A 23,947-nucleotide genomic window follows, 5' to 3' on the forward strand; every position below is an offset into this window, starting at 1 on the left:
TAGAACCAATTTCTATTTCATATGTTTTTGTGAAGTCCGTCACACAGCAGATGATGGATCGTTGTTTTTCCAATACCCTCACAAACCTTCATTTATTTCATGACTTTGGGTACAATGGTTCTATTAATGGGGTTGTTCACCTTTGAATTAACTTGTAGTATGGTGTCGAGAGTGATATTCTGAGACAATTTGCAATTGGTTTTCATTCTTTCTTATTGGTGGTTTTTGAGTTATTTAGCTTTTTATTCAACAGCTCTCCCGTTTGCAATGTCAGCAATCTGGTTGCTAGGGTCAAAATTTTCATAGCAACCATGCATTGATTTGAATAAGAAACTGGAATATGAATAGGAGAGGCCCGAATAGAAAGATGAATAATAACCATAAATCTGTAACCTTACAGAGCATTTGTTTTTAGATGGGGTCAGTGACACCCAATCGAAAGCTGGGAAGAGTCAGAACAGGGGGCAAATAATTAAAACTTTATATAAAATCAATAATGAAGACCAATTGAAAAGTTGCTAGGAATGGGCCATTCTATAAGGTACTAAATGTTAACTTAAAGATGAACCACCCCTTTAAGCACAATTATGATATACTACACAAGATCAGAGTTTTATAGACTTTAGGTTAAACAGTCTGGTTTTATGTCTTCCAGCTCTTGCAAGACTCTATTTAATATGCAGCAGTGAAGCTGCTGACTATGTGTTTTTTATAATATACCAGTGATGACGTTCCTAATGGAAAGACAATAGTCCTTCTGTATGACTGCAGCACAGAGACTGGTTTGAGGCTTAAGTAAGGGGAAATGTGAAGTTCATTTATAAAGAACAGGAAACCACAACAACCAATATCTTGGAGACGTTTTTCTTCTATATCTGTATAATCTCAAATCTTGAAGTATATGAGATCTTTAACAAGTGATTCAGTTCTGAAGATTCTTGAATGAATTCGTTTGAATTATATGTAGGCAATTAAGGTGCAGGCCCTTAATTTACCGTGAGACTACAATATGAAGTGGTGTGGTCTAGGTGAGGCCATATTTCTAGTTTAGTTTAAAGGGCAAGTCAACCCCAAAATAAAAATTAGCTCGAGGCAGCTGATTAACTGACCTGTCTTTGCTGGGGAACCATGACTTTTGCAACATTAATTAGTACCAACTAATAGCAATTGTTTTTGCAAATGACTTTAAAAGCACAATTACAAAAGACAATTTGTAATGAATGTATATTGGAAATTTGCTTAGAATTATATTTTGGGGTTGACTTGCCCTTTACGCTACACATAATGTTGGTTATCCAGCTGCACATGGCACTGCTGCATACATTTCGAAATGGCAAACACCTTCATACAGCAGCGCTTGATTGGTGGAAAGTACCATCGTTATAAGCCATCCGTGGTAATGAAACCATGACGGCAGGCCACACATCAGGTCTAATACAGCAGGAAATTACTGGTGCAACTGAAGAGGAATAGCTCGATTCAGAAAAGTTTGCTCTGCTTTGGGGGAAATGCATTTTGAGCTGGCAGTGTTCTATCCTCTTCTCTTGAAAAACACAAATAAGAAGGTGGAAGTTGTAAATACTGCTTGTTCGCTTCATTTGTCATGGGGTCTTGTACTGTTTGACCTTTGCAATGTCCTTTTGTTTACAGATGATGAGGTTTAGTCTTAATTATATGAGCTGACATAATTTATATTAGACCAGATCCTTCCCGGCTTCACTGCAGCCTTGACCAGTACTGAGTCAGATCTGGGTCACCCCCTGGAACTTGGACAGGGACGGAAACCCCAGGAGAAATTAATCCTGTAAGCAGAGAACAAACAGAGCTTAACTTCACATTGGCTTCTGGAGATGTAGGAAAGTTATTTGCACATCAAGAGAATTAAAGAATAACTGCTTTAGCTTTAAACCCACTTGAAGATCCAAGAAGGGACTTCCTGCCCAACCAATATCCATTGGACAGGTCTAAAAATCCCATCTAGTGAGGACTGCATCAGCATGTTGGTATGGCCCTTGACCAACTGATCTCCCTATTCCCAAAGTATGATTCTGCATGATTTAATACAGAATGCAGGTAGGCAAATCAGACAGAGATCCACTCATTGGTAATCTGTAGGAATGATATTTATAGGGCAGGGCAGACGATTAATGGTCAACCTCAAATTCCCATTGCAGCAGCTAATATCTATAAGGCTGACAGGGATATTGATGATCTTCTCACCAGAGTGACAGTAGTAGGGAGGGTCAGAGAGAGAGGCCACTCACCTGTAGAACTGGCAGAAGCAGATCCCAGATTCTGGTTACTCATGTGGGTCTGTAACTGAGGAGGCGTGTAAGCGTCATAACTGCGGACACTCACTGAAGGGCTGGATGAGATCATGCAGGAATAGGCAGAGGTTTGACTAGCAATGGGCTGGAAAGGCATAGAAAAGATCAAATTTATGCAACTACCTTAAACATATATAATGTGGCATATTTAAAAGCACCGTGCTAAATAGCAGCAGCATCAAGAAACCTTGCCTTCTACTTTATAAATTAGAAACTCGCTCGTGTCGTTTTCTCATGAGAAAAATACTGTACTGGGCCTGGATCCTCAAAATCAGTTTCTGCTTGGTATTTGTTAAATTGACAGTAATTTCTGCACGATATCTAACACCTAAATTGAAGCCTGCTGTTTGAGAAACCACATCACACACTTAGCGCAACCCTAGCATAAACAACATATCTAACAAATAATTTCATATCTGTATAAAAAACGAGTTTAATACTATGCTTGTGTCCTAGGTGTTATAACACTATTCAGTAACAGTTATTGTACAGTGGCCCCTGGGCCATGTTGAAATTAAGTAGGCCACATTCTCCTTATTGTTTTAACCCTCATTGTATCCCTTATTCTCTACCCACCCATCAATATACAGGGGTTTCCAACCCTTGGTATAAACAGGACACCTTAAATGCAAGTCCCTTGTTTATTATTAGTCATTTTCACGCATTTGTTGCAGTTTATCAGAAATGTCAACCCTCACAGATAAATATACTAGGCTAGGGTGGAGCTGGGGGATGGTTAGGGTTTTATTGGGGTGCAGATTAGTTATGTGCGGGTCGAGAATTTCTCGACCCGACCCTAACCCGCACGCTTCCTACCCACATCCGGCCCGCTGCTCCCTTTTATTTATAGACCCGCGCCCGCCCCGCAGTGACATCACAAAAGGGACGGGGCAGGCGGAAGTCTATAAATTCCGGCGCCGGAAGCCGGCAGTACTAGGTCGCGGGCGGGTAGAGCAGGAGAAGAGCTGGACCCGCACCCGTCCGGGACCTGCGCATTTTGTCCAAGGGTTGGCCCGAACCAGCACGACCCGCGAGGCCCGCACGTCACTAGTGCAGATAGTGCTATTGAACCAAGGTCATGGTATAACAATGAGTGGCTTAACTATTTTGGGGACACAGTCAGGCATAATCATCACAGGAATGAACTCCTGCAAGCTGATGTTTCTGGTTTCCATTTAATTCCACGCATGACTGAACTTTTCTAAAGAGCGGTTCTAATGTTCTAATGTTGTTCATGTGCCTATACCATTTGGGCCATATTTATCAAGCTGTGTAAAATGAAATTAGCTGAAAATATGGTGTAAAAAGCTGTGTAAAATATCACATGGTGTGTAATTTTACTCCATGTGAACGCCAGATTTGCGGCCGTTATTTTACATTGCTTCCGGCAGAAGTCACTCTCAACATTTTATGCTGTTCTTTTCAGCCATTTTTTACACGGCGAATCCTGCCCATATGTGGTCGCCATTTTTTACACAGAATAATAAATATGCCCCTTAATGTCTGAAAATAAATCCATAGTGATCTATTTCATAGTGCTTTACCATAAAGTGTTGCTTATAGTTGATTACACCAAATAACAATTTGATTACAGTAGGTGTTCATGCATTGGTAAAACAGTCCTAATAATAGCAATACCTGGATAGGGAGATTGTTAGACATAGTGAAACTTGGAAGAGGTGGCAGAGAACCATAACTGTTTGTTATAGCGGCTTCACTCCGGCCCAGCATTGAACCTAAAATAGATAGATGGTTAAAGGTATTCTATTAAAAATTGTTGAAATACTATTAAAGCAGGACCATAGATTCTCAGTCTTCCTGTAATTAGGTTAAAGATAACGTGTTTATTTGCTTTTCACCTGAGTTGCTGGGCTGTTGGATGGACTGGTACACACTGCTGGAGAAGGAGCTGTTGATGGAGAGGTGGCTGGAGGTATTACTTGCTTGGCGTCTCTGGTTACGCAGTTTTTCTTCTCTTCGCCATTTGGCTCTTCGGTTTGAGAACCAAACCTGTAACATTGGTCAACTAGCTGTGAGAGATTTTTTAGAGGGGTGGTTCAAGAAGTTCGAACCTGAAAGCTACATGAATACTATGGGTTGGGCCTAAGTTTGGTGTCCCTATTAATACAATGCACTACAGGAACCCTGGAGCTACTTCCAGGTGCAGGATGGTGGTAGCTCCAGGATTCCTCAGCATCAAACGGCACAAAAGGATGAGCCCTTTGGCAGTCTTGTAGAAGTGCAGGAGTGTGTTTGGATGCAAGTGCCTTAATGAATTGTGTCAATGGTTCTCAAGTGAGTCCATTTAAGAGCACTTGAATGTGTGGGTAGGATTGTAAGTGAATTATATTGTTAATTTGCTTTTATTGAGACCAGTACATGCTTTATCTCCTAATAAATAGAGCTACTTCACTACTAACATATCTGCATTGCCTGGTTCATAAAATGAGTACAATTAAATTTATTGCAAAAGACTGCTGGACATCGCCCTTGATCATACGAGCTCCGAGTTGTGCAATGTATTTGTATTGTTAGCCAATATAGGTATAACTTCTACAATACTTTTTGTATTTGTTTGTTTTTTTATTTGTTATTTTTGTTTGCTATATTAATCTATAAACCTGTCCACCGGCACACAATACAGCATCAGCATGCATGTAAAATACCATGTACCCCACATTAAATGCATACAGATTTGTGCTAAGGTGACATGTCTTTACAACAAACTTCGATTCCCTAATTTCTTTCAACATGTTTTGATGCAAATGGAGTCATAATAGTTTTGGCCATATATTCTTTTGTATAGCAGATCTTGCTGTTCAGCAACACAATTAACTTTCACATTAAGAAATGGAATGGTTATTTTTTAGAAATATAAGTAAAGACTTTTCATCAAAATTACCCCCCAGCAAAAGTTCTCCAAAAACTCTCAATGTCTATTCAACTGATCAGGATTTTGAATGAATTTATAGAGAAATACTTTGAACAGAATGCCCCTGGGTTTGGTATTCCTTAGTAGCCATTGAGTAGAGTAGAGTGTATATGACTTTCCTTTTCAACTCCCCACCACTTATCCCTCATAATTTGTTTACTTCTTACTTTGGTCCTCACTAAATACACAGTATAACCAGTTCAGTATACCTGAATCCGAGCTTCAGGAAGATCAATCTTTGCTGCAAGTCTTTCTCTTGCAAAAACGTCTGGGTAATGTGTCCTCTCAAACTCTAGAAAATACACAAAATGAACATTACTTCAAATTCAGTATATAAAGAATGTCATGTTTTTAAATAGGATTATTTTGAGAAGAGTTCAGGGCTATATTCAAAAGGAACTAATCTATTTAATTACCTTATCTATGTACCTGTTCTTAGCTGCAAAATTAAATCTTACTATATACACCTCTTGACTCTGGAGACACCACCTGTAACAGCAGGGATAAAAGACTGTGGGAAGGGAGTGTAGCTGTGGCATACCAGGTATAGTAGGGAGAGATGGTGCTTATAGTAGCAGTGGGATAATAGTCTCTGGGAAGGGAGTGTGGCTGTGGGATAGCAGGTATAGTAGGGAGAGATGGTGCTTATAGTAGCAGTGGGATAATAGTCTCTGGGAAGGGAGTGTGACTGTGGGATAGCAGGTATAGTAGGGAGAGATGGTGCTTATAGTAGCAGTGGGATAATAGTCTCTGGGAAGGGACTGTGGCTGTGGGATAGCAGGTATAGTAGATAGTGCCTATAGTAATAGTGGGGATAATAGTCTCTGGGAAGGGACTGTGACTGTGGGATAGTAGGGATAGTAGGGAGAGATGGTGCCTATAGTAGAAGTGGGATAAAAGACTGTGGGAAGGCACTGTGGCTGTGGCATAGCAGGTATAGTAGGGAGAGATGGTGCCTATAGTAGCAGTGGGATAATAGTCTCTGGGAAGGGACTGTGGCTGTGGGATAGCAGGTATAGTCAGCGCCGGATTCACTGGGCGAGCGCCCCTAGGCCGTGCGCTCCGCGCGGTCCTATCGCCCGCCCGCACTACCACACGCTGGCGCAAAAGCGAGCGCCGGAGCACTGGGGAGCACAGGCTCCCCACAGAGCGGCTGGGCGGCATGCCGCCCCCAAAAATGTGCCGCCCTAGGCCCGGGCCTATGTGGCCTAGCCACAAATCCGGGCCTGGGTATAGTAGGGAAAGATGGTGCCTATAGTAGGAGTGGGATAATAGTCTCTGGGAAGGGTGTGTGGCTGTGGGATAGCAGGTACAGTAGAGAGAGATGGGGTCTATAGTAACAGTGGATTATAATCTCTGGGAAGGGAGTGTGGCTGTGGGATAGCAGGTATAGTAGGGAGAGATGGTGCCTATAGTAACAGTGGGATAATAGTCTCTGGGAAGGGAGTGTGACTGTGGGATAGCAGGTATAGTAGGGAGAGTTGGTGCCTATAGTAGCAGTGGGATAATAGTCTCTGGGAAGGGACTGTGGCTGTGGTATGGCATGTATAGTAGGGGGAGCTGGTGCTTATAGTATAGTATAATATAGTATAGAGGACTTCAGACTTCCAGTGTTGAGCCCCCCCCAGTAAAATATTTTGTTGGCCCTTCCTAGCTCATAACATGGAAGTAAAAATCACTGTTGTATAGTTTAAGCCAGTGATCCCCAACCAGTGACTTATGAGCAACAGGTTGTTCACCAATCCCTTTGATGTTGCTCCCAGTGGCCTCAAAGCATGTGCTTATTTTAGAATTACTGGCTTGGATACAAGTTTCGGTTACATAAAAACCAGGTTTACTGCGAAACAGAGCCTCCTGTAGACTGCCAGTCCACATATGGGCTACTGCATGGCCAATCACAGCCATTATTTAGCATCACAGGAACTTTTTTCAGCTCCCCACACAATTGCATATGACTCATGTGTAAAAAAAAAGGTTGGGGACGCCCTGGTTCAAGGGATAAATAAGACAGTACATTAACATTTAATTGTTCGGGTCCTTCTTTAAGAAAAGCCTAAAATTCAGTTAGGTTGAGATTTGTGGTGAATGCTTATTCATACACCAGTTTTTTCGATATAACCTTGTTTTGAGCTAGGTGGGACTCTTAACTTTTGACCTTCAAGAAAGGCTTGTACCACAAAAGTGTGACAAGCGCTCAAATCTGGATAATCAACAGCTCCACCTATCTATCAATTTAGTTATCAAATTAAAGAATTTCACCAGATTAGCCTGGTATAAACCAGAGTTAAATCCTTGCTGCCTTTGATACTCCAAGTTGTTTGGTGAGATCCCATCAATTTTCCTACTTCCTACTGTTGACATGAGACTTTTATATAATGCACATTCTTGTGAAGTAGAATGACATCAGGTTTTACCCAATCATTAGCAACCACCTTTAAGGGTCAGGGCACACAGGCAAATTCGGGGAGATTAGTTGCCTGTATTGTATTAGTTACTGTAATAGCTTTGGAGAGAGAGAGAGAGAGAGAGAGAGGGAGGAAGACATAGAGGGGGGGAAAGAGAGAGAGAGAGAGGGAGACAGAGAGAGAGAGAGAGAGAGAGAGAGAGAGAGAGAGAGAGAGAGAGAGAGAGAGACAGACAGACAGACAGACAGACAGAACGACCAGTGGGATTTCTGGTTCATCTGAACATTGAGGGCCCTTTACTGTCAGTGCAAATGCAATGTGTTGTGTTGTCTGGTCATGTTTGACTTTCACAAAGTGAATTCTTCTAAAATGTGGCTTTCATTTTTAAAGGAGAACTAAAGGTAATATATATAATTGTTCTAGACATGTTACACCATATGTTTTGGACTTCTGTACAAGTACCAGTCCACCACAGTCCTTTAACAGAGATCTATTTTTATATATATATATTAGTTTATATTTTTAAAATTTATTCTATATGTCTGGTTGAATATCTATCAAATATCTACTTACATTTTACAGTGATTTTATATATATTTTTTAAATATTTTTATACAAAGAGGGAGGAAGCCGATTGAGACATCCTGTGACAGCTGCCCAACTTGCACTTCCTCTTTCACAAAGCAGATTTTATTTTCGCACTTCAGATCAGTTCCCTAGAGTAAAGATTTTCAAGTGTCAGGTGAAAGATCAGGTGAAAATTCGAGAAAAAGAGAGGCTGCAAAGGGAGGTGAATGCATTTGGGGTAGGGTTGCTGCTTCACCCAGTGTAACCCCTGCCCTGACCTATGATTTTTAGTATATTTTTCACATGTAGGTTACATGGTTGCTAAGAAACTGGTGCAGTTTCAGCATGCATTTTGTGCTTATTACTAGTCACACATGCAGCACATAGATTCCACAAGTGTCTGGGATTAAAGAATGAGGTAGGAACCCTAATTATGAGAATTGTGTAAAGTAACTTGCTCCCAAGCAATAAAAATGTAAATGTGTCACCACTGAGCCGCCAGATTTGTAGGTCAGTGGATAAAAAGCCTGGGGCACAATATCTACATGGGCCATTTTGTTTGCTATATAGATATGTTTTAAGTACCATGGGGCTTGTGTGATAAGCAGAGATGTGAAATAACACCCGTGTGACTGTAAAATGTCACAATATCAGAATCACTGAGCAGTTCCTTGACCATATTATGGTATAAGGCTTTATTAGGGTCAGTGACAAACCAATACAACGCCCTTTATACAACTTCCCACTTCCACCAGTCACCATATTACTCAGCATTAGGGTTCCAGTCTGCTAGTCTGCAACCCGTTGTTCCTAACACCCACACATGAGCAAGCAATTCATTCTCCCACTACAGAAATGCATACTAAAGAGTAAATGTAATCTGCCCCTCCTACATAGAGCACGTTCTCCCTGCCCTCAGAAAGCTACCAGTGGTGAAAAAAACATAAACTCTTCACTCACAGTTACCACTACATACACCATCACTCAAATAAGCGTTTACTTTAAAATGAATAAAACACATGGATACAGAAGAGCTCCAATTTAAGTATGCTGAAAAAGTAAAGCCTTGAATTTGCCTTAAAATCGACCCTTCCTCGAGTAATCTTCTGTGTTGCTTGGCATTACACCCCTTACAGCAGTGGTTCCAAAACTATAAGACTTGGCCTACTAGGGTGTCCTAGAGCAGTGATTGGGGGCTCAGCCAGAAGGCCATTTATGGTAAGATATGGGTAGACTGCCCATTTGAAGCCCTATTTACACCCAAAAGCCCAGCTTGGAGGTCAGTTGGGGTAAGATATAAGGTGAATCTTTTTTTGCTGGCCTAGACAGTACTTTGTTTTATCTGTAATTGTGTCATCGGGAACCTGACAACAAAATTATTGGCATGTTTACTAACATTGGACATAAATATCTGGAGAGATTTCTGGAGATGTTGCGCATGGCAACCAATCAGCAAATTTAAACTGCCGCCTATAACTTAGAAAACAAAAGCAAAGATCTGATTGGTTGCTATAGGCAACATCTCCAGAAATCTCTCCAGATATGTATCTCCAACGTTAGAAAGCATGCCAATAATTTTGTTGTCATGGCCCCCATGACACAATTACAGATATAACAAAGTCCTGTACCAGCCATTCAGCCTAAGTTTCAATAATATCTAGGCCTTTAAGGATGGTTTCAACTGATACTATTTGATAACAATTGCCTTGGCATGTGGATGCCTTCTGTATTATGAAGTCAGCTACCGATGTTTTGCATATGAGAAGGACTCTTTGGTTTATTTTAGCCCTTCTCACCCTAAATATGATGGTTCCTATGCTTTGCTGCTCTCCAAGTCTTATCAAGTCTACCCACTTGGAAGTCACGTTCCAATACCTTGCTCTGATGAGATCAAAACAGACTTTCTGAAAGTTTGGGTATAAGACTCTAAATTAGGCTGTATCTGTGCTATGAAACCAGCACTTCTGGATGCATAGTTGGACAAAAAGAACGTTAAGGAGTTTCCATCTATAATTATGTCATTGAAGAGAAAAGCCCCTCATTTTTGGTTTTAAGGTACTGCTATGTGTTTATTCACATGAGGCATGTGAATACCTTCTGTTTTAAGAAAGCTATCACTGCAAAGTAAGCGCTTGCTGAGTAAGAGCACTAAATCTAGCAGGCTGCTGCTCAGCAGATGGAACACAGGTTTCACAGGAGAAGTAGGTTTCCCCTGGGTGCATTGTGGTCTCTGCTGCTCACTGCACTACTGGTTCCTTCCTTTGTTGAGCCCTTGTGTACAGTGATGGTAGCTAAGAGTGCTAAGCAGTGCTGTATGCATGTGCTTCTATCGCTGCCAGCTCTTGCTTGTGATGTGAATGTGTTTTCAAAAACCAAAAAAGCTGACCCTAACCAGCCTCTCCAAAACCAGACCCAACCCCGTGAGCCATCATCTCTGTTGTCTCCAATGTGGGCAGGCAAGCCCAGGTATATAAAAAAGTCAAATGGTTGTGTATCCTTATCAAGATCAGTCTGAGAGTGAGAGAGATGACCAGGTCAGTGACCTTGGGCAATTCTATTCTTGTCCAAGATTTTTATCATTTATGCTGCAAAACCACTACTAAACAATATTGTCAGCTTACAAATTGCTTCCTGCTGTAAATTGCCCATATTGGCATTAATATGGGTGTTGTATGACACACCTTCTGTTTGCAAAATATTCAGTAGTCATAGAATGCATGTGCCCTAATGTCTTAAGTAAAGAGAACATATATGATGTATTATTTGGGGAAATGTTGTTACTGGATGCTTATGCTTCCTGCTGCAGGGCAGACACACTGCTAGAGAGGAGGCCATGGTGCTAGACTAAAAAACTGCAGGAAGCCTGCTGGATATGCTTGAGGAGCAGATATATTTCAGGTGAAGAAACCATGCTGTTAGAAAATGCTTGAGGGCACACATACTACAGGAAGTGAAGACATGCTGCTGGACATACATAAACACTACAGGGGCAGACATTCGGATGGATAATGCTTGAGGAGCAGACATACTACAGGAGAAGGAGCCATGCTCTTAGACACACAGTTACAGATACCAATGAATTGTGGATATATTTCCACACTAAATTAAAATTGGACTATTAAAATCTCAGAGTAGTGTCTGTTTAAAATTAGTTTCTCTGTGTAAAACAATCTTGTTCCATTCAACCTCTTTTGAACTTGGGGATCCGACTGAGGAGAGCTCACCTTTCTCTAAAGCCTCAATCTGCTCCTGGGTGAAGGATGTCCTGTTTCGTTGAAGTTTACGTTTCAGCTGAAGACGAATCTGAGACTCATCGAGGTCATCACTTGCAGCCCCAGGCTGATGCTCAGAGTCAAGGCTGCTGTCTATCTGTTGGCAGCTTTCTGTGGGAGACAACAAAGATTTGCAAGTTCAGCTGTAAAACCAGTTTCAATCACTTCCCTCAATATGTTTTGCAGTACTAGTCTTCTAGCTTGCAATGTTATACTGCATATAATGTTTGCTCATATTCAGTGGAAATGCTCTGCAATTATTGGAAAGATCCACACATGGAAGCTGCCTAATTATTCATGATTTTACATAGTATATAATAGGGTCTATAGGATTTCTCCTGTAACATTTACTTGGGTTTAATAGAAGTACACACCCCCTCAGGAGGTTTCAGACGGCAGCTGGGAGTGGTTTATCTTGCACAATACATGAGTCCCATAGAGTGACTGATTTTAGTAGGACATGCCATGGGATATATAGCTTTGAAGAGCCTTCACCGGCTGCAGGGTATGCAATACCTCAAACCAGTGTGTCATTTTAGACACAGGATCCTTCGGGCACAAGCTGCAGAAGAAAGTATCAGCTTCTATCACTTTTGGTGCCAAAAGCTGTCAATCTGTCGACTCTGACTCTGACCACATGGGCCTTAAAAAAACAGCTTGGCCTTTAACTGCCAGCATCATTCAATCTACGTTGCTAGCAAAAACAAAATATTGTGTATGCATGTGTATTGTCTAGTCCCTGGTTGAACACACACATGCACATCAAGTGTAGATCTGAAGGTCCCCATAGGCTTCCTAACAATTTCCTGATCGAAGGAATATCCTCCGATCGATGGATTAAAATCCTTCGAATCGTTCGAATCGTTCGAATAGTTCGAACGATTTTACTTCGACGGTCGAATATCGAGGGTTAATTAACCCTTGATATTCGACCCTAGGTAAATGTGCCCCCTAGTGCTAGTGGGTTCTGTTACAAGGGGAAAAGACGATTTAACTATAGACAGGTAGGCACGACGAGTAAGGAAGCACATTGAACTAGCCGATATTACAGTAAAATGAATCATACTGCACCTGCAGGATTTCTATATTATGTGTTCTTGTAAGAGAAAAGGTGTAGAAGGGTGTAGAAGTAGGTTTAATCATTTGGCCTGGTTTAGCAGAGGGGTTTTCGGCACAGGGGTTTATAACTGTAGCATTTTGTCCTATGTATTATAACCCAGCTTAGTCATTTTCCCTCATTTCTAAGAACAATCAGATCTGTTTTTCAAATACATATATCGCAGAGAACTGCTATTATTGTTATTTGAAATAATCAAATGACATTATGACCCTCTAGTTACACCTCACACTCAAGCCACAATAGGTTGGTCATACATTGCAGGTGGGGTGCAAAAATGAATACATTTCATACAGTTTACCATAACCATTACCATCATTTCATGTTATTTGTCATAAGAAGTCAAATTGAGGGTTAATGGGGTGGTGTGTTTATCAAAATGAAGTTTTTGCAAGTGAGAATTGTTTTTTTTTTTTTTTTGGGGAGCGGAAAACTATAGTCAAAAATGTATTTAAAAACACACCAAAAGTGGTCTAAATAAAAAATCAGAAAACACGTTCTTAGATAGAAGAAGCAAAGAGCTACAGAAATTTGCAGCTGTGCAAGCAAAGCAATGAGCATGACTTCTTCCTGCCTGAACCACAGAATGGCACCGCAAAGATATAAAGGCACAGTAGCAACACAGAGGCTTGAAATATGGCCAGGGATTCATTAAACCTCTGTACTGACTCAGTGCAGATTAAAAGATAAAAAGCAAGTCTGTGCTTCCGCCCTGACTGACAACCACACAACATGGAGACTTGAATGCCTTTGCAGGTGGTAATGCACATATGGATTTACAGAAACAGAAACAAAAAAAGATTTTTTTACTATAATATATATATATATATATATATATATATATATATATATATATATATATATATATATATATATATATATATATATATATATATATAATGCATACAAGGAGCACTCACAGGTCTTAGCAGAAAATCCAAAAAATATTTATTGTAGGCACAAAAAAAACTAACGTTTCGGCTGTGGCACCAGCCTTTCTCATAGTGAATCACAAGTGCTGAAAAACAGTTATTATACAGGGAATGACGTGGGGGGGCGGGTCAGGTAGGGAATGTGTGACGTGTGCACATACTATTGGCTGATGTGTAGACATACAAAATTCAAATCCACTAATCACCTTATGTGCTTGTTCACACCAATAGAATACACCAAACTATGACGTGTCTAAAGTTACAATTGTTTCAATTACAAGTGGAACTATCTCAACAATTCTCATACGTAACTAATGTTTTAAATTATAGATAACAGGATAGAGTGAGTGTTTATCGTACTAGATAGAAACCATGTACCAAAAAGGACCCAAGATCTCTTATGCTGAACATATGCATATCATTAGCAATGAGCACTTATACAAATAAATAAATACCCGTGTCACTTTAAAAAAAATAAATAAATAACTCCCCCACACAAGTTATAAAAAGCTATTGATGGTCAGGGCCCCCTTATAAGTTAAAAAAAAAAACATTGGCTCCAGGGCCCCCATAAAAGTTTTTTTAAAAAATCATTGTTGCCAGGGCCCCCCTTACAAGTTAAAAAATTTTTTTAAAAAAAAACATTGGTGGCAGGGGCCCCCTTACAAGTTAAAAAAAATTGGGGCCCCAAAAAATTTTTTTCAAAATTGTTTTTTCAAATTGGTGCTAGGGTTCCCCTTGCAAGTTACAAAAAAAATTGGGGCCCCATATTTTTTTTTTTAAAGAAACATAGGTGGCAGGTGCCTATAGAATATTAAAATAATACATTGGTTGCCAGGGGATTAAAAAAAAAAAAACACACACACAAACTGGTGTTCAGTAGAATTGAACTCAAGGCTTCAGAACTTGAACTTCCTTTCGTGACTTCGGGTCTTTTCGTCGCTTCGGGACTTAAATTTCGGCTGTTTTCGTGACTTCAGGGCTTTTCGCCGCTTTGGGACTTCAGCTTCAGCTGTTTTTGTGGCTTCGGGTCCTTCGGCTTTTAGGCTTTTCGGCACTTCCGCATTCGGGACTTGCGAAATGGCCGTACTACTCGGGCGCTCGTAAGGGGAGTCCGGCTCTTTCAAAACTGCAGCACTGCCGGGCCCGGGACACTTGTCCCCCCTGTCCCCCCCTGATGGCGGCCCTGCATGTCACAAAGACAACTAAGCCGCCGTACGCCTGTGCGATACTACCCTTGGCCCAATACCGTCCAATTTATGTCCACTGGTCACGGGAGTACCCATTGGGTGTCGGAGGTCCTGGACCCTGTCATCATTGTTGTATTGCCCATATCAATCCATGGGTGCAATGTAGTCGGCTATTCCGTTACTTGATGGTAGAGTACTGGTGAAGAGCCGTCAACAGAATTGCTCAGTGACAGGGGCACCAACCTTCCTTCTTGGTGTATCCCGGTAGACCGGTACTGTGAGCTCAGTAAAAGCTTCAGGTGTGCCACCAGGGTAAAGCGTCCATATGCGTGTGCATACCTCTGATGCTCGCCTCTTGGCACACGGCTTCAGGCAGTCCAGCTGTCACAAGGCTTGACATCGTGGGATAAGTGTAATCCATTTCTCTGGGTCCCGATTCAAGATCTGTGGAAACATGGACCTAGGAGAGAACAAGTGAAGTGCAAAAATGGAATACATGCCGGGGATCCTGTACTTTCAAGGGCAACAAAGGGATATAAAAAAACCTATAAAAAATATAAAAATCACAAAAGGAAAAAAATAAAAATATAAAAATAAAACTGAAATATAAGAATGATAATTAGGAAAATGACCATACAAAAACAAAAGAAAGCATTGAAAAAAGTATTTGATTATTATAAAAAAGTATTTGCTTGTTATAAGAAATCTTGTGGGAATAGCATGGAACATCAGTACCGCACAGGTATAAACTAGAACTATGTGACTTCTGGGTGGACACCAAAGATGTCAATGGCTCATTGCTAAGTAGGCACAATATTCAGTCCACAAAAAAAAGTGCACGTGCGCCAGTGAAAACAGTGAAAAACACAATTATCATGTGACATGTGTGTGTTAGATAAACAAAATAGAGTACTCCAGCACACGTAATCTGCTCAAGGGTTATTACCAGTGGCGTAGCCAGCGCCGATTCAGACTAAGGAGCCGCCTGAGGCGGCTCCTGCAATGCCGCCCCCCCTCACCAACGTACGTGTCGGGAGGGGAGGCAGAAACACTATTAAAGGTGCAGGAGCGGCTTTTTGCCGCCCCTGGAATCCTTTCAGGCGCTGCCGCCTGAGGCGAGCGGCTCAGCTCGCCTCATTGGCGGCGCTCCCCTGGGCGTAGCTAGATATTACTGGGCCCCACAGCAAATTATTTTTCAGGCCCCCAAAGTACCCGTGTTTAATGTCAAGCCAAACGTGTGTTAGATAAAAACATATTGCACAATGTCTAAAGAGTCTCTTGAACTATAATGTAAAGTATCAATCTGTCACTAGACATATTCGACTGCTCTATTGTTAAACATTCCTGTGTCACATAACCTTCCTAATGTAGCTGCGTGTGCCCAGTCGTGGGCTGCAACTCATTATCATTTGTCCCTTATTATTCATTATAATCTCATCTCTTTCTTCATTTTGTGGTGGGAAACCAGAAATGGGAGTCCCTCATGTCAGTTCAGTTGTCACTCTATTCCACTTAGAGATGATAATTTCCCTCTCGAACAGTTTTTACTTGTGGATTTATGGAGCGCAGGAAACTAATTTGTTCAAACCTTTAGGACTGAAGGTGTTAAGTTTGTGAATCCAACCTAGTTCTTTCCGTAGAAGTCGTTTTTCCCTGTTACCACCTCGGATGGGAGGGGGAACGTGGTCTAAAAGCATGCACCTCAGGCTTGCCATAGTGTGGCGCTGTTGGAGGAAGTGTAAGGCTACAGGGGTATCAGCCGTGCCAGTTTCTAAGGCTGATGTTATGGTCGAACGATGGTTTGCCATACGATCTCGAAAGGAGGTGATCATCTTCCCCACATACAGCAAGCCACACGGACCCTTGATAAAGTAAATGACAAACTTGGTGGTACATGTAAGTCTAAAGTTGATATGTATCAATTTTCCCGTGTGTGGGTGGTTAAAAGAGGACCCAACCATCAGGTTGTTACACGTAATGCAGGAGGGACACATAAAGCACCCTTTTTTTTGTGGATTCAACCACATGTCTTCATCAGAGTATCCCGAAGACTTCTGTCTCTTTTATACGTGATCCGTGGTGCTGTTCTGAAAATAGGTGGGAGTGTTCCATCCCTCTCTAGGACTGACCAATGGTCCCGCATGACTTTTACAAAGGGCTTCTTATCAGATATGTATGTTGTTACAAACATCAATCTATCCTGTGATACGTCCTGGATGTTAAGTATGGGATCAGCCAGTAATGAATGTTTTAACTTCACTAGTAGGTCACCCGTGTCTCTGATGTATGTTGATGTTCCCTGGACAAGTGGTTGGAGATAGTGGTTGACAAATATCGCTAGAGGTTGGAGTAATGATTCTCTCGTACTGACTAGGTCATCCTGGTGGTGGTAACAGGCCCTTGTGGATTTTCGGGAGGGAATAGAAAATGGGGAAAACCGGGTATCAAAAAGCTTTTTGTGTCTTCCAAGATGGGCCCCATGGTGAAGCCCATGTGAATGATATTATCTATTTGTTTCTTGAACACCATTGTGGGGTGACTTGGGAGTCGTTTATACACCGTTGTATCAGTGAGTTGTTTAATGATTTCATTTTGATAATCAGAATAGTCCTGGACCACTACTGCTCCACCTTTGTCTGCGGGTCTGATGACAATGCTGGCATTTTTTGCTAGGTTGGTAAGGGCCTCTCGTTCAGATAGAGTGAGGTTCGAGAATGTATGATCTGATGAGTTGATCTTATGTGTAGCATCCGTCAGTAGTCTCGTGAAAGTCTCAATTTTGGCGTGTTTGTCGGTTCAAATCGGCTTGGTTTCTTAAATAATTGTGGATCCCGGGAAAATGTTCTTTCAATTTTAGTGTTCTTTGGATTCTGTGTAATAATGTCAATAATGTCGAGTGTTCGTGTGTGGCTTATGGGTAAAAAAGATAATCCTTTAGAGAGTGGGCTCATTTCAGCTGTAGAAAGTTGGTGTGTGCTCAGATTGAACACTACTTCCGCGGGGGCCTGTGCTGTCTGGTGGAGCGGGTGTTTATGGCCGCCGCTTCTTTTGTGCGGTCGTCCCAGTTGGAGGAGTGTTGGCTTTGACCTAAAAAAGCTGGGGAATCTAATGATGTTGAGCACTCACAGGTCTTAGCAGAAAATCCAAAAAATATTTATTGTAGGCACAAAAAACTAACGTTTTGGCTGTGGCACTATATATCTTTTATTACACACATCTACTGTCACAATACAGTTCTGATATCAAATACATGTACAGTTAAGTAGAGACTTGCAAATGCAAATTAGGGACAGGAAGGAAAAAAGTGTTAAAAACATTTTAGTTACGTGATTTTCCCTTAATATGGATATGCAAATTCGGAATCAGTTTGGCCAGGCACAAGGATTCGGTGCATCCCTAATTAGAATGTGCATTAATTCACATTGCTGGGGGCTGCACTTTAACAAAAGCTAGAAAGTCGCAGTTTGGTGAGGGTCATGGGCACCTGCCCTTTTACACTTAACACCAATCCTGACCAGGGCCAGATTTATATAGCGGGCACCCCTAGGCAAATTGCCGTTCCTTGCAAATTTTCATCATCGGGACCAGAGCAATCGGGATTGGCGCACGGGAAATTTTTAAAACTATTATAAATCCTGTGCATCCCCAGTGTTTCTGAACCAATGTGGGTGTGGTTTGGCAGCATGCCACCGCCTAAAATCCTGCCACCCTAGGCCCAGGCCTATATATGTCACTGGCATTTTGAAATTCTTCTGTTTGTGCAACAGTGTCAGGATTTTCAAAAAGAGGAATTTCAAAATGCCAGTGACATATAAAAATTAATAAAGGTAGCAAACTACCTAGTTATATAGTTTTAAAATACACTATATTACCAAATCTATGCAACAGTTGCCAATCCAACATCGCATTCCAAACCCACGGGTATTAACATGAAGCTAACCTATACTCTTCTGCTCTTCTGAGAAGGCTTTGTGCTAGCTGTTAGAACACTCAGCCATAACAGCATTAGTGTGGTTGGGCGCTGGAGGGATCAGGCCTTGGCATTCCAATTCATCCCCCAGAGGTTCAGTTGAGTTGAGGTCAGGGATCTGTGCAGGCCAGTTATGTTCTTCCACTCCCATCTCAGCAATCCAATAATTCACTGTATGGTGGCATTAAGGGCCTTCCCCAAAATAAATTGGCACAAAGTAGGAGGCATAGTATTGCCAAATGTTAAAGGGGTTGTTCATCTCTGAGATAACTTTCATGATGTGATGTAGAGAGTGATATTCTGTGACAATTTGCAATTTGTTTTCAATTTTTATTATTGAAGGTTTTTGAGTTATTTAGCTTTTTATTCAGCAACTCTTCAATTCGCATCTTAAAGGGTATGTAAAGGCAAAAAAAATAAAATCCAATTTTTACTTTCTTTAACAAAAAAGAAATCTGTCTCCAATATACTTTAATTAAAAAATGTGTACAATTTTTATAAGAAACATGACTGTATGCAGTGAAATTCTACCTTCATTTACTGCTGTGGATAGGAATTGTCAGACGGTCCCTAACTGGTGTGCAGGGAAACAATCATGAACAGCAGGGGGAGCCCCCACCTTACACTCCAGCCATGCAGAACTCTAGCAGCTTTGTTTGTTTCCCTGTAGAGCAGTCGGCGACTGTGTAGAGATCTGTATTGGATTTTATTTTTTCCTTTACTGTTTCCAACTCCAGCTGCAGGGACAAAGATTATGAAGCCAGATTTAAATAGATAAACTGGGGTTCTATTTGGAGGATTATTTTGCTGCAACCACTGGTTCTGCAGAGTTGGAGATAGTTTGTATTAAACAATACAAAAACTATAAAATCCAAACTAGATTACATGACAACACAGGACCCAGTGCCGTCTGCCTATTCTGATTATTAATCAGTCTTGTTGTATCGGCTTCTGGTAGATATTATTTGACTTGTACTGTTTTGATCATTTATGACGATCCCTAAGCAGCCCAGACCACACTGAGCATGTGCACAGTCTTGGTCTTGCAAAGATGTTTAACAAAGTTACAAGATGACAGCCCCCTGTGGCCAACTTTGAAAGCATAAATCATTTGTTTGATTAGGCTTGTGGTGCAGTAAGTTCATGTTTATGTTCAGTATACAAAAAACAGCATTTCTAGCCTTACCGTCACGATCGGCACCCAGAATCCTGAACCAATGCTAGGCTCCCTGGTCTCGGCTCTTGCTTCCGCCTTTAACAGCCGCCTTTCACCTCGGGAGGAGCCCTCGGCTAATTGGATGCCGCCAGGTCTTATTAAGAGAGGAGCCAAGCTAAAGGTTCTGGACGAGCAGAGGGGCACGTTAGCAAAGTCTTTTGGGCAGAAGGTCACAGACAGAAAGTGTAGTCAAAATCAGGCCGGGTTGTTGCAGGCAGAAAACAAGCGGAGTCAAACAGGCGGGGGTCAAAGTCAGGAGATCAATCAAGAATGGTCGAGACAGGCACGGGTCGGAATACAGATATCAGAATAGTCGGTTTACCAGGCAGAGGTCGGGATCACAGAAGTCAGGAAAAGTCAGGCAGGCAGGGTCAAAACAGGAATCAGAACACAGGAATATACAGGATAGCACCAAGAACTCTCACAAAACGAACCTACAACGGGCAATGTGTTTGAATGGGAAGTCCCTTTAAATTGCGCAATTACTTACGCCGGCGACGCTGTGCACAGAAAACAAGAAAGTGTGTGCCACGCGCGCCCTAAGGCATTTCCACAGAAGCCAGTAAAGAAGAAACATCTCGCTGCGGGAGTCCCCGTCGGAGGCAATCTGGTAGCTAGGTAACCCCGGGCCTTTTCACACTAAATAATATGTATGGTGTAATTTCAGGCCTGTTTATGTGAAACAGAAACCCCAATCTGAGAACCAACAATAAACACCTACAGAGAACCAACAATATCAAAGGAAGAAAGAAAAACTCACATACAAGGAAGTGCACCAGTAACTGAAAACTGATGTCTGCTCTTTCAGTGCCTTGCAACACATAAGCATCCTCTGCGCGATGCTAATTGTAGCTTCAGGCATCTCTCACATAGAAGAGACAGTTCTGGTACTAGAAGCCCATGGGATGCAATAAAAACTCCACTTTACTGTAACAAACAAGGGAAAGTTGTGCTCACCACTAATTTTTAAAACCATTAGGCAGGGGTGCAATGAGGCAGTGACCACAAAATACATATAGACAAATACAAGAGTCCTCTGCACTCAACCCATTATCAATATATTTTAGACATTGAGACATTTTGTGCATACTGCTACTGAAAAATGCCTTACCCTTTAAACAAAACAGGGATTGTTTGTCCATATATTGCAATATATTTAAGCTGGTCAACTTCGTCAAAGTTATCCCATATCTGGCCAGTCCTATGCTCAATTTTCATCTGATATGTGATGACTTTGATAGAGTTGGCCAGCTTAAATATATTGCAATATATGGACAATGGGTTGAGTGCAGAGGACCTCTTGTATGTCCCACCACTTTACTGCCCAAACACCTACCCCCCAATTAATTTATCTCCTGCATCTGGAATCTTGTTTTGGCTCCTTTGGTTTGCATTTTTATGTTCTTCAGTGTTGAAAGATGTAGTTCTTTGTTCTAGGTTCCATGCAGCACATCTTAGCACAGATTGGATTTATATTGTTGTGGTTTACAGTACAAAACATCACAATACTTCAAGGAAATCAGTGAGATGTGACATGCTGAGGACAAGTTTGATGAAGTAAGACTCACCAACTGTTGGATTGGACTGCCCAGTCACAATATTGTCCTGATACCAGTCCTGCCGGCCACCCCAAGCTCCGTTCTGTATGTTCAGCATTCTGATCTTGAGGTCCGTGCCATCAGCCCCCATGGAACAAGCACTGAGCTCAAAAGAGGGACATCAAGTAGATATCTCACTCCGGCAGTTTTAGGAAGACTGCAAGGGGAAAGAACAAAAGTTATTCAGTTATGCATTCTTACTTCAACACAATATAAGTGCAAGTGGAAGAAACAACAATTCACTAATATTGTTGAGGATTCTGCAGAAAACTATAGTCTTGTTTTTATGACATGCCATAGACCAGGGATCCCCAACCAGTGGCTCACGATCAACATGTTGGACACCAACCCCTTGTTGCTCTCGTGGCCTTAAAGCAGGTGCTTATTTTTTAAGTCTTGGCTTGGAGGCAAGTTTTGGTAGTATAAAAACCAGGCGTACTGCCAAGTATAGCCTCCTATAGGCTGTCAGTCCACAAATGGGCTACCAGATAGCCAATCACAAGCCTTATTTGGCAACCCCAGGGACTTTTTCATACTTGTGTTGCTCCCCAACTCTTTCTACATTTGACTGTGGCTCACGGGTGAAAAAGGTTGGGGACCCCTGCCATAGACCATATTTGCAACCCATTACAAAAAAAGGGCTCACATAGAAATGCAAGGGATGAAAAGGACACAAAGGTACAATATGATAACAGGTTTCCAGATAACAGATCCTATACCTGTAGCATAAATGGCAATAAATTCCTACTTGGGTGGACTTAATAAATGAACAAATGTAATGTTTGTAGAATCATGTTTGTGGAAACAATAAAGACATTTAGCAGCAGATATCTGAGGTTGGGATTCTGCTAAGATTCATGTGAAATTAAAGTTGATAAAACAAATTAAGGTCAAGTTTTGGATGCTGTAGAATTGCAATTTTCCTTTCATTTGTCTAGTATCCAGACAGAAATTTTAAATATTTCCTGGTTGCTTGTGTCAGTGGCCCCAGCAACCAGAAAACAGGTTTATCCTAAGGTTAGACTTGCATTATTATTATTATTATTAATATTTATGGGTACAGTATTTTCAGCAGAATAGCAGATTTTATTGTGACCAGGTATTTAATAGTTGTTGTTTCTGAAATTCTTAATTCATCAGAGTAAGATTTACAGACCCAACTGATACTTCAGGGCAGGCCTGGGTTCTGGCATATGCCAGAGGAGCTGCTGTAAGTTGCCATAGACTATTTATTGGGCTGGTGGGGGCTGCTTGGGCCTCTGTGTACTTGGAATGGCATGGCCTTTTGTGAATCCCAGTCCAGACCTGCTTCAGGGTCCAAGAGTGGGTGCAGCAAGGTCCTAAATGTTATGCAATTCTAATAGATATTTGTGTGGAATTGATTTTCTGTCAAACAAGTCAACACCTGGCATGTGTTTAATTCCAAACTGGCCAACTTTCAAGCGCAGTCTTCTAGGAATCATGCCATTTTGATTGGTCATGTTAGAAAATCCATTTGACCAATAACAACCCAAATGTTTAGATGTCTATCAAAACAATCAAATCTGGGCCTATACTGGCCAATTTTATACAGGTGTGTAGCCAAATTATGCAGTAATCTGACTGCTTTTTAAAAGAGCAAACACATTTTTTGATATTTGATTTTGAAATCTGACATGGGACTGACTAGACATATTGTTAGCCTCCCAGGTGCCCTTAATCATGTGCTAATGAACTTCAGTCACTCTTTCCTGCTGCACTGCAAGTTGAAGTGATATCACCCCTTCCCTTTCCCCCCTGCAGCCTATCAGCAAAACAATGGGAAGGTAACTAGGTAAGTTTTCCCTTACCGACTTCAGGTAATGACCAGGTTCATCAGACATGAACTGAAAATTGTATGAACAGATTCTGGCTACATTAGGCAAACACTAGGGTCAGATTTTGCAGTGTTTTTGGACTGTGGGAATAAACAAGCGTACTGGGTGGAAACTCACACAGATAAAGGACTAATTTCAGGCAGATAACTGTCGTGCAGAGAGTATGACCAAGAGTGCCACCATACTGCACATAAATTCATATATATTTCAGTTTCTACCTAGAGATTAATCCCTAATTACAGTATAAATGGATTTCCTGAAGTACTAGGCCCAGAAGTAGTTTCCTCAACTGTGGCCCATTCTGCAGTTGTACAGTTTGTACAGTGAGATTTTATCAACATTTTGCTGGGAGTGTAGCAACAGAGGCATCTCTTCCTGTGAGCAGCTGTTCATTGTTCTTCAATAAACACTTGGAGACTTTCCAGGAGCTAGATACAGTAGCACCAGAGGAATTTGAGCAAAATAAGACTCTGAGCACTGGCTTACTGTATTTCATACCTCCCAACATTTTGGAAGTAAAAAGAGGGACAAAAATATTTTTTTCCACACGTAGCGCAGCAATTTT

General features: G+C 41.3%; 1 protein-coding gene across 1 annotated transcript in view; it reads right to left on the reverse strand.

Moving 5' to 3' along the window:
• Positions 1-509: 509 nt before the first annotated feature.
• The window catches only part of LOC108696727 (paired box protein Pax-6), a 34,313-nt gene continuing 10,875 nt past the window's right edge, over positions 510-23,947 (reverse strand). The window contains exons 2-8 of the mRNA XM_018226335.2: positions 21,497-21,683; positions 11,456-11,614; positions 5,469-5,551; positions 4,187-4,337; positions 3,966-4,063; positions 2,265-2,412; positions 510-1,802 (exon numbers count right to left, since the gene is read on the reverse strand). Of these exons, the coding sequence (XP_018081824.1) occupies positions 1,717-1,802; positions 2,265-2,412; positions 3,966-4,063; positions 4,187-4,337; positions 5,469-5,551; positions 11,456-11,614; positions 21,497-21,617 (846 nt within the window). The 5' untranslated portion in view covers positions 21,618-21,683 and the 3' untranslated portion in view covers positions 510-1,716. The remainder of the gene's footprint in view (positions 1,803-2,264; positions 2,413-3,965; positions 4,064-4,186; positions 4,338-5,468; positions 5,552-11,455; positions 11,615-21,496; positions 21,684-23,947) is intronic.

Source organism: Xenopus laevis, chromosome 7L (assembly GCF_017654675.1).
Source record: "Xenopus laevis strain J_2021 chromosome 7L, Xenopus_laevis_v10.1, whole genome shotgun sequence".
NCBI classification, from domain to species: Eukaryota; Metazoa; Chordata; class Amphibia; order Anura; family Pipidae; genus Xenopus; species Xenopus laevis.